The sequence below is a fragment of the Triturus cristatus genome, chromosome 12 (genome assembly GCF_964204655.1).
Source record: "Triturus cristatus chromosome 12, aTriCri1.1, whole genome shotgun sequence".
Taxonomy (NCBI): domain Eukaryota; kingdom Metazoa; phylum Chordata; class Amphibia; order Caudata; family Salamandridae; genus Triturus; species Triturus cristatus.
Genome location: NC_140595.1, coordinates 730,109,406 through 730,121,527, shown reverse-complemented (window position 1 = coordinate 730,121,527; position 12,122 = coordinate 730,109,406). Strand labels below are relative to the sequence as shown.

The window sequence follows — 12,122 nt, the reverse complement described above, 5'->3', positions numbered from 1 at the left end:
GGCATATTTTTACATGCACGCATGCAGTCCATGCCTGCCTCAAGCAAACATAATCTGTGACTGTACCACAAGAAGAGGATAGTGCTAATGAAACACTAAATTAACATTTTGTGTGGCGAGAAATACCACACTTCTGTCCGTTCTGGGTCTGCCTACCGTATTGCTTGAAAAAAAACAAAGAACGCATTTACACGCTGAATTAATATTGAAATGTATTTAGAATGTATTAAGACTACTGTAATTTAAAAAAAGAGCTTTCGTTGACTAAGTGCAAAAAATAAGGTTATTGAAAATTTCACAAGCTTTACGTGCTGGCTACAAAAACAAAGGTACTGAATGAACAAAGGTTTGCTGATACAAAGCAAAATTAACAGAAGGAGTTTGCGTATTGCCAAAAATATACACATAAACAAGACACATAAAATGAACAAAGGTTTGCCGATACAAATCGAAACTACCAGCAAGAGTTTGTGTATTGCTGAAAATATTCACATAAACAACACAAATAAACTGAATGAGAGATTCACCAACAGGACAAAGGATGAAAATAATCCCTACCTGAAAAACAGACAGAAACAAAAACCAAAAAAGCACATACAAACAAACATACATGCACACAGGTGAAAGGCTAAAAGAAATTCAGGTGTACTCTATGGGGAGCAACAAAACGCGAAAAGGAGTGATGTATAAACTAGAATAATCACATATAAGCAAGCCTTTGCTAAGGACACTTGTAGTTACCAATTAAAAGCAATGGACGGGCTGTAAGCAGACAGAGTGAATACAGCATATCTCGAAGAGACAGCGCATGCGCTGCCTAGGCGAGTCCTAAAAATGATCTGCAGACTCCGCGGCCCTCATTGGCCCTATAATATTGGACAGATGTAGAAGATATCACTGGTCCTGTGATGGATTGTGATGAGGTGTTAAATCACCTTTACAAAAGTGAACATGAACAACTGATATTACACATTTTTCCCCAGTTTTAGAACATCTTCAACTGATTTTATAGACTTATTGTAAAATAATCCTGATGTGTTATGAGTATATATTTATGGATGCTACCTAAAACAAATATGCCTAGGGAGAAAGTTAATGTGTGGCCAATAAAGGCCCTTTGGTGCTTCTTCAGGTCTTGCCAGTTGCAATATGCACACAATTCAAAGCATTAAAAGAAACCTAGTCCAAAGCAGATAAAACATGGCATCTGCAGGTATCTAGTCGTATGACATCCTCATCTTCTTCATTTCTAATAAAGACGGCAGGTTTGGTTCATTTGCACATCTAAAAGTACATTCACACACACTATATTCACCCATAGAGCCATTCACACCCCCACACACTCACCCATAGGGCCTCTCAAATAGAGTCACACACTCACCCATACAACCACTCATGCACCCACTCATACACCCACACATGTTATGTTAAAATATTTGTAAACCACATGGCTACCCCAGCAATAGGGTGTCCCATCACTAGTATCAAGAAAGGCCACTGTAAAAGACAAGCAGAAGGACCACAGGAGCGAATAATCAGACAACAGCCATATCTTCAGGGCCTTCCTGAATGCCCAACGGTTCTGAATGAACCCGATAGACAGAGGAAGTGCGAACCAGAGAGCAGGTGCTTTGCGGCGGAAAGTGCAGCCTCCTGCTCTTACTCTTCTGACATGTGGGACACATGCCAAGTTGAGGTAAGCTGAGTGCAAAACCTGCGAGGGCCAGGGAAGGATGGAGCAGAATGGACAGAATGGGAGGCCCCTAAGAGGCTAGGATTTTATGTGCAGTGCACAGGACCTTGAAATGAACCCAGTTGTCCACAGGGAGCCTGTGCACTTATGGATAAAGCTAGAGTCCGAGCAAAACTTTGGGAAAGAGAATAGCAACCTTGCTGCAGCATTTGGGCCAAATGGAGTCTTCTGCTCATCATCTTATTAGATCCTAAGTACACAATATTACAGTAGTCCTATCTTGAAAGGAAGGTGTACTGAATGATAACCTGGCGGGCGTGGTAGTCAAAAATCCAAGAATAGGTTTGAACCCACGTAGAAGTCCAAAGCAGGCGCCTACCACCGATTTTGCCTGCGCTTCAAAGGTCAAGGCATTGTCGATCCAGACACCTACATGTTTTGCCAACACCTTAGGCTATAGGTGGATATCTCTTCCTTAAAGATGGATTTCAGATTTCTTTGAATTCAGTTAAAGGCAATTGGCCGCCATCCACTCTGCAACAGCCACCATGCCGCAATGGAATGTAGCCAGATCCAGAGTAGGATTGTTCAAAAGAGAGATCGCAAGCTGGGTATCATCTGCATCTGACACCAGCGTGAGCCCCTGGGATTTCAAAACCTGAGCCAATGTTTGAATATAAATCATAAAAAAGAGTAGGGCTCAGCGAGGAACCTTGGGGAACACCATGTAACAGAGTGTGTGAATGAGAACTATGTGGGGGGTAAAAAACCTGAGAAAATAGCTGAGAGTAAGGAGGAGAACCAGGTGAGTGCAGCTCCTCCAATACCAATCTCTTGTAAACGGCAAAGTAAATTATCATGAGACACGGTGTCCAAAGAGGCGCTTAAGTCAAGCAGGATTAGAGCAGAGGATCTACCTACATCTAGAGAGCTACGGAGATACTCAGTAACAGCAAGCAGAGCCGACTCGGTCTTGTGTCGTGGTCTGAAACCATTCTGAGAAATGTCCAGAATTTGGTAGTCTCCAAGAAATTTGTTAAGATGTTGTTAATATGTGTCTCAGTGACATTAGCGAGAAAAGGCAGTAATGAAATGGGATGAAAAGTTTTTGGTTTGGAAGCATCCAAAGCGGGGGTTTTCAGCAGGGGAATAACTTTGGCATGCTTCTAAGAAGCTGGGACAGATGCTGATGTCAAGTCAAGATTTATCAGCTCAAGACAAAGTGGAAAAAGACAATCCTGAAATTTAAGAAACAGATATGGCTTAAGGTTGTCAGCTGGTAAGCCCAAATTTGACTTTGTTGCAGAGAAAGGACAGCAGAGGGAGAAGGTGGAGATGTGGTGGGGGTAGGTTGTATGAACCTCTAACCTTAAATCTCTAGTATCAGAGGTAAAGTTGGAATAAATATGTTCTACTTTACTAATAAAATACTTTGCCAGTTCCTTGCATTGGGCGTTCAAAGCTATACAGAGCTTAGCCGCATATGCAGGTTACGTAAGACCATTGAGGAGGGGGGAGATTTTTTCAGGGTTACTACTGTTTTTTTATTTCATTTACAAAGTACTCGGCCCTAGATTTCTGAACCAGTTTAAGATATGCCTTAATGGTTGCTCTGTAAAGTGTCCTGACTTCAGGTCGATCTGACAGGGACATGTCAAGAGTATGAGTAATTTTTGAAAAACCTGAAGCACACCCTTCCTTTTTCGCGGGTTCCTTTTGTTTTCTCAATGTTGGCGTGCATGCACTCTTGTTGCGCCCCGTCCCAATCGCGCAAAGTAGAAAATCATCAAAAGGTAGTGAAACGCAGTTTTCCGAATCACAAAAGAGTTGCACAGCCGGATACACATTTGTGAGTCTAGTAAACACGTAATCCATTGTATATAAAAAATGTATCCATTTATTTGCAAAGCTTCATTTTACTTGTCCGTCACGTCAAAGATTCGTATTTCCATTATTTCACACATTTAATTGCATAAGAATTGCCCATCCGGGCCTATTCACAGGCATGTTTAAGAAACTTGCTTCCTCCTTCTTAATCAATCCACCCAATGCATTTCGGTCATCCAGTGACCTTCATCAGGGGTATCTATGGACAGTTAAAAATATATGCATCAACTTCATGTTAATCTTGCACAAAAGACATATACATTCACACCCTTCAATTATAAATCCTATCCCCTTAACATGATTAGTGCTCCGTACTCCTTCACCTAGTGTTGTCAATAATAACAAAACGTGCTCCACCCTGCTACCTGAAACCTAAATTGAAAGCGTGCTCCCCGATACATCCCCAGACAACTTCCAACCTCACCAGCCCAGTACAACGTAAGTGTTGTTCTCCATTCCCAATACTGCTGCAACTCTACCCCACTAGTTATCCAACCTTCTTACAACCCACACGTTTAGAAACTCCCTACACCACTTAGAAAAACTTTAACATCCCAAGTTCTTACCGGCAATATTCCTACACTCTCCCAAACGGTGTGAGTGCACCGGTTCAATTGAATCAACTTTCTGAGCTGAGCGTGACTGTTTATAAATCGGGCGTTTCCTTCCCCACCTGTGCACAACTAAAATCACGTGATTTACTTACTCCCCCCTCCCAAGCTACATTCAAGAAATGAAACTTAATTGAAATACTCATTATTCCCCATGTATTCAAAATATATGCATTTGCCATTTAAAAATCCATGATGACAAAAATCAAGAACAATACACCGTCTGTACAAGAGACATCTGTTCGTATATTATTGCTGCCATATTTTTCGAGTGTCATTTGAAGGAGAATCTTCGACGTGATAAAGTTGTTTGTAATTTTAAACATTCCTTATCTTTGGGTGTTACCAGGGTTGGAACGACGATATGAAATATATTTTTTGAAAAACCTGAAGCACACCCTTCCTTTTTCGCGGGTTCCTTTTGTTTTCTCAATGTTGGCGTGCATGCACTCTTGTTGCGCCCCGTCCCAATCGCGCAAAGTAGAAAATCATCAAAAGGTAGTGAAACACAGTTTTCCGAATCACAAAAGAGTTGCACAGCCGGATACACATTTGTGAGTCTAGTAAACACGTAATCCATTGTATATCAAAGATTTATCTATTTAAAGATCATCAGAAATCAACAGTCTAAACAGCACATATAAAACATACATGCAAAACAGTAGTCAGGCTAAAGATGAGCGCATCCGCTCTGCGGTTCACATAAAGTATCCAGTGAGCTCAAGAGGCTCCTCCCGGGCTCGCCTCTGATTGACAAACACAACCAATCAGTGCGAAGCAATGCCGTCAGGCAGAGATGTCGACAAGGAACTTCAAAAACAGTAAAAAGATCCCAACACAATAATTAGCAGCAGCGTCTGACAAAGATCATCTAAATCAGCAGTCTAAACAGCACATCTAAAACATACATCTAAAACCGTAGTCAGGCAGGCACTCACAAGACTACTCACTCACCCATACAGCCACAGACCCTAAGGGCCTCATGTAGGCAGCCAAATACCGGTCGGTAACGGCCGAAATTCGGTAAATATCCCGTTACCGACCGGTATTTAGGCATTTGCTATGTAGGGGGCTGATTTCTGGATTCGGTATTTACCGAATCGGAAATTAAGAAATTGGTAAAATACCGAATCGGTAAATACCGAATCCAGAAATGCAATGTAGGGAGCACTCTAAAGAGTGAATATCAGTATTAAGAATTCGTTATTTACCACCAAATACAGGTTGGTGATAAATAACGAATACCTTGCAAAAAGCAATATTTTGCTGATTTAAGAGTGCCATGTGGCAGACATACATGCCCTTAGGGCATGTATGTGCGCCACATGTGCACACATGCAAGAATCAGGGGTGCAACAGGGTGTCAATGTGACACCCTGCCGCCCTTGTATATGCTCCCCCCATTACCGAATCGGTATTTACCGATTCGGTAATGAGGCATACCTTCCCATTGATTCCTATGGGCCTCCAGGCCCATAGGAATCAATGGGAAGGTATGCCTCATTACCGAATCGGTAAATACTGATTCATAATTTCCGAACTTTTCCGATTCGGTAAACTTTACTGAATCATTGCCTACATCACATTTACCGATTCATAAATACCGAATCGGTAAAATTCGGTATTTATGAATCGGTAAATGTGAAGCTTACCTACATATGGCCCCTACTCTTTAATACAGCCACTGACATGCAGACTCACTAACCTATAGAACCACTTATACATACATTGACAGTGCAATACAGCCACCCACACACCTACTCACTTACCCATGTATCCACTTAACTAGCCACTCACTCACCCATACACCCACTCACACACCCAGTCACTCACCCATGGAGCCACTCACACAGGCACTCACTCACTGATACAGCCACTTGAACAACCACTCACCCACCCATACAGCTACTCACACAAGCACTCACTCATCCATACAGCACTCATACAGATACACACTCACCCATACAGCCACTCACACACCCACTTACCCTCCCATACAGCATCGCACATACACACTCACTCACCAATACAACCAGTGACACAGGCACTCACTCATCCATATAGCAACATGCACACCCACTTCTTGACCTATACAGCGAATCACACACCCATACAGCCACACAGACAACCACTCACACAGATTTAGACAGTCTCACAGCCTTTCAGATGACATATATTAGAAATAGTATCACTCATTAGTAGTACAAAAAGAATAGCATTTAAGTTATGCAGTGGCTCAGTATATATCTTTAAAACTCTGCAATGTTTACACAACACGCACACTCAATGGATGATGACATCAGTGATGTCATTTGAGGTGTTATTAGTGATGTCATTGACCATGTCATGAATGATGTTATATGTGAGGTCATAAACAGTGCATTGTGGGGGAGTACATTTTAGTTACCTCAGGTAACTATAAATGCTGAATTTCAGTGGTTTTGTATGAGTGAAATCTGAGCCCAACTATAACGTCCCTGAAATCCTTGGTTTGTTCAGTAAATTTCTAAGGTTTTTTAAATATATTTCCTAACTATAGCAGCCCTGAAACCTTTGTTTTTTCAGTGAATTTCTAAGTTTAAAAAAAATTATATTTCCTAACTATAATTGCCTTGTAACCTATGTGTTTTGTAGTGAATTTCTATGGTTTTTTAAATTGCATTTGCTTAGTGTGACCTTTGATAGTAGGTGTGTGAATGGCTGTATAGGTTAATTAGTGTGTGTGTGTGTGGCTGTGTTGCTCTGTGAGTGGGTGTGTGAGTTGTATGGTTCTGTAAGTGGGTGTGTGAGTTGTCGTATGGGTCTGTAAGTGGGTGTGTAAGCGGTTTTGCATATGTGTGAGTGGTGTATGGATCGGTTAGTAGATGTTAGTGGCTGTATGGATCTGTAAGTGGATGTGAGAGTAGCAGACTGGGTGTGTGAGTGGGCATGTAGGTGACTGTACCAGAAAGAAACCTCACCTCCTCCTTTATCCTACAATATCTACATAACTGGAGTTCTTACTTCTGGTTAATTACTAATAACTACCTTATTGGTTAAATGCCAGGTGTGTATTCCACATTATATATGCATAATGAACATCAAAACAGTCAGCTTGTATCCTTTAGTTACTTTGTTTTGGAATAAATCACCGAGCGTCTAGCAGTCAGCGCGATCTTCAGTTGTGTTGTGTGTTGCACAGCTTTGATAACAGTAATTGTGCTACTGTATCTACCATATGATTGTATCTCTAATGGGTCTCCGCCACTCAGGCTATCACACATGTCTTCCTTTAGGACACATTGTAAATACTGTATAGACACCCCCATTCCACACTTCCAAACCGTCCCAACAAGCACTTCCTTGAGCACGATCCTTCCTAGAGCACCTGTGTACATATGTATATCTTAGATGCATGACTATAATGCGGATATAAAAATTGAATTTTCTAAAATGTTTTTTCCTAATTCTTTGTATGGGTTTTGCAATGATTCTACTAGGCTATCAACTGTGACCGCCTGTTATTTGGACTTACATCCTCTGTTAAGCATACCATGTAAGCCTTTCCCACCACGAGCCACAGCAAGTTCACTTTCTGAGGACCTACCATCAGTATCATTCCAACCTCCTTCCTAAATGCTGGAACATTCACCCCTCTAGGGATGGTAGGCAGACTACAAACATGACATCACTTACTCATTTTCCTTCCACTACAGTCCAGCCACATTGCTAAGTAAGTGCTTCTTTGTTTGATGGTGATGTCCTCATATGCCTAGGCATCAAGAACATGTCACCAAAATCGTCGGGAAACGCCCTGGGGGGCCTTTTGGTAAGCCGTTCACCAGCATGGCAAAAGGCATGTAGACCTTTCCATGCTACTAAGGTGACTGGGGCGGTGCCAAATGGGCGGAGTTTCCTTGTGGTTTGCATATTTGCATACATGTAGTGATTTAAAGGGATAACCATGGACCCTGCTCTCACCGGGACAGGACAAGAAAGAACCCACTCATCACAGTCACTACAGATTGAGCTCCGATAGATTAACAATGTATTCACCTCAACCTAGGTTTTTAGATTGTTTTTTAAAAATGGAATTGCCAAGAAAACCCATCTGCTATGCTTTCGTCAAGCCCAGAAAGTTAGGCTCAAGTGTTCTTTACAGAAGTGGACCTTCATCTGGGGCACCTGTTATGTTTATACTTGTAAATGTTTCCAGCTGAGGTTTAATTTATGTGAAATTAGCATTAGGGCCAGAATACCCGCTCAAAACTTAGTGGGGCCTTCCTAGGCTGATTTCAGCCTGGGGATCCCAACCCCGGGCCTGGCCAAACATTAATATGGGAGAGGGGCCTGGCCAAATACTGGAAGGGCATCACGCGGACCCCTCTCCCCGGGCCTATTTCAGCCGTGGCGACCCCATGATGCAAACTCCGCTCCCAGTGAGCGGGAGCAGTTTTCCTGCTCCTGCTTGCTGGGAATGGAGATGCTGTTTGCTCTCGTTTGGCAGAAGCTGTCAAAGATTCCACCAAGCGACAGCGATGTCCCAGGTGGGCACCCCGGGACATAGGGAGCCAGCTCTGGGGTGGCGGTCACCAGGGCCATTAGTGGCTCCAGGAGGGGGGTCATGCTGCCCCCTCCTTTTGTTTTCCATGGCCTGCCACAGGAAGGGGGTGGTGCCTCAGGCAGAGATTAGCCCTTTCCTTCTTTTAAGTTACAAAGCCCTGGGAAGGTGGTGGTCCCCGGGGCTGTACATAGCTCGGGAGAGGGGCCGCATGTCCTCTTCCCACTGTTATATTTGTGGTCCCAGGGAGGTGGTCCGCGTAGCCCCCTCCTTTTTTATAATAAAGCCACAGGAAGGTGGTGGTGCCCGGGGCTCATAAGTGCCTCGGGAGGAGAGCAGCGCAGCCCATCTCTGTTATTATTTTTTCATCGGCCTGCCCAAGGGAGGTGGCGGTCACTGGGGGCAAGATTGGCCATGGGGAGGAGGGGCCTTGTGCATCCCCTCCCTTTATTTGAATTATAATGATGCCCCTGGAACTGGCCCACCTGGAGCTCATGTGTAAACAAGCGTGAGAGACCATGCTTGTTATTTTTTTCCCACAGGGATTCGCCAATCTGTTGCAATTTTAATTGCAAAAATAAAATAAAATTCTTAGGGTACTCCAGGACCAGGGCTTGGGGGTCAGGGGATTGCTACTCTCCCCCATTTTCTTTATTTTTACGTTTTGTTTTGGAACTTGGCTGAAGCTGAGTTTCAAGATTGCTGCCAACACTTCCTGGTTGAAGTGTTAGCAGCCAATCAGATCTCTGCACGAGATTGGAAGGATTTGCAGAAGGTTCATGCCTTTAGATATACAAATTTGCATTGTTTTTAATATCTCAAAAACTACAGATTTACACCAAATAACAAAAAGGTTTGTTTCTGGACCAAGAGCCACCGTTCTGCCAAATCTGGTGTAAAACGTCCAGCAGTTCGGGCTGTATTTGTGTTCAAAATCCCTATGAGTATTAGCATGGGGAAAACACGTTTTGGGCCCCCCCTTTTTCTTTGCCCTGCTTGATGGATTACCCTGAAACTTTCAAGACAGCAGCTAAAGTGAGCATCGTATTGGTTTTGAAAATCTTGTGATGGTTCGTCAAACGGCGCAAAGGAGTTATTGGCAAAACAAAAAACACTTTTTCTATGGAAAATAGGTCCTAACTATAAATACCTACTGGCGACCGGCAGTAAATTATATATATATATATATCTTGCTCTTGCTCTCGACCCATATCAGTGCTCTCAATCCTCTGCAGGCCACTCTTGTCTCACAAGTAGTTTACACATGTCCTATAGGATGTTCTCACCATCACACACTTCATACATGTTGTTAACAATGCTCTCTTTCCTCTATCAGAGCCAGGGCGTAACAAAAGTTGAGGGGGCACCCCTGCAATGTATACGGAGGGGCCCCCACTCCGGATTTGATCTGGAGCTCTCAGGTTTCAGTACTGTGCTGAGAGGGCACCCTGCAGCTCGTGTGCCCCCCCGTCCCGCAGGGGCTGCGGGGGCCTGTGTTACGCCTTTGATCGGCACACTTCACGCACTCTTTGTAAGATGCACAGAGCCATCCATAACTAAGCCTTACCTTTCTGCAAAGGGTGTTTAAACTATGGAATATTTGACCTATATCACTAATGAAAAGAGAGAACGATTTACAATTAAGAAATAATTAGCAATGCCTTTTCCCTTCCTTCCATCTCCTTTAGTCGTACCTGCATTTTATTGAACCAAAGTAGATAGGCATTTAATACACCTTGTTCTCTTTAGCACCCAGAGGTAATTTTGTCACTTTCAGTGCACAAGTGTACATTACATAATGTGCTATATCTTACTCTATGCATATCTCTAACAGTGCTCTCTCCTTCTTTTTCAGGTATCTTCCTTATGCTCTCCCTTTGTGACATGGTGCATGTGTACGAGTACCTACCTTCGCAGCGTCAGAAGGATCTCTGTCACTACTACGAGAAATTCCATGATACGGCCTGCACCCTGGGTGCCTACCACCCACTGCTGTTTGAGAAGAATCTGGTGAAGCACCTGAACCAGGGCCCCGACCTGGACATCATCCTACATGGCAAGGTGACTCTTCCAGGCTTCCGCACCCTGAACTGCTCCCAGGCCAGCGTCTAGGACCAGTGGAACTTTGAGGAACCTGACGCAGGGCCTTGAGGACTCTCACCAAGGGAGCCTGAAACAATGGGATCTCAGGAACCCCGCTCTAGAACCTTGAGGACTTCCAGAAAGGGAGCCAAGAACAAGAGGTTCTGTAGCACCTAGAGGCCCCTCTCAAAGGGGACCCAGAAACATTTGTGCACCAAGGAATCCACTGCAGTGACTTCAGGGATACTAGAAGGGGAGCCAGAAACAATGGAATCTAAGGGACCCACTGCAGCACCTTGAGGCCTTCTAGAAGTGGAACCAGAAACAATGGACTCTGAGCAACCCACTGCAGCGCCTTGAGGGCTTCTAGAAGGGGAGCCAGAAACAATGGACTCTGAGGAACCCATGCAGCACCTTGAGGACTCTTGCAAAGGGACCCAACAGTGGAACACCAAAAAATCCACTGCAGAGCCTTGAGGACTTCCAGAAAAGGTGCTATGACTGTCACCTGGACTGGAGTATGTAGTGCCAGAGGACTTAGACAGTACAGGTCAAATGGACCGAGAGCCACAGGGTCTAAATCACCAAATGACTCACTCAGTGAGTGAATATCAAACTTAGAGGGGTCTGAGAATTCCACCGATGAAGATGGCTTCTTACCTTAGGTCTCTGGGGAGTACGGGAGCTGCCTGCCTGCGTTATCATCTGGGACAGGCTAACTTCACTCTGGTTTGAGCAGATTGGCTGTCTAAAAACTGTGAGGTGATCATTCAAAAAAAAAAATATGGGCTTTGCTGTCCTTGCCCGTAATGGCCAAAATGCATGAGAAGGTGGCCCGACTCGCTGTTGCCGTTGTGGTAATTAAAATACACATCTCGACCCTCCGGTGCTTGCAGGTCCTGGGTACGAAAATAAGTTACTCACCTGTAACTACGGTTATCCAGTATTGGTATCTTTTATAGATTCACATGCCTGAATCATTCCCCGTCGTCGAGATGGGAGTTCCACGGTACCATAGTCAAGCAGTACTCAAATAATGCCATAGGCTATAATGGCCTTGAGCCATGTTAAGTATAACCTATCTATCTAAATCAAATGAGGGAAGGAAGAGCGATATATTTAAAGGAGGTCCTACACCCTGGCTCCTACCTTGTAATGGCACAATTAATATCAAAAACAGGGTAGTTCCTCCTCTGCCACGTTGACAATCAAACAAATTCAAGTGGTTATGATGTGTGTCGCTGGAAATCTGAAAATCAGATCTAAGTGCCTTCACACACCTGTTAGTGTATCATGCTTCATCATTGGA

At 43.7% G+C, this 12,122-nt stretch overlaps 1 protein-coding gene across 5 annotated transcripts in view; it reads left to right on the top strand.

Annotated features, from left to right (window-relative positions):
• Window positions 1-11,596, top strand: part of LOC146782613 (beta-galactoside alpha-2,6-sialyltransferase 1-like) — a 471,648-nt gene extending 460,052 nt beyond the window's left edge. For 3 of the 5 annotated variants that reach the window (XM_085636954.1, XM_085636952.1, XM_085636953.1), the window contains exon 6: window positions 10,587-11,585. In XM_085636954.1, the coding sequence (XP_085493080.1) occupies window positions 10,587-10,843 (257 nt within the window). In that variant the 3' untranslated portion in view covers window positions 10,844-11,585. Of the gene's footprint in view, window positions 1-10,586 lie in introns of all 5 variants that reach the window. The other 2 variants (XM_085636950.1, XM_085636951.1) reach the window with 1 other exon arrangement.
• Window positions 11,597-12,122: the final 526 nt, after the last annotated feature.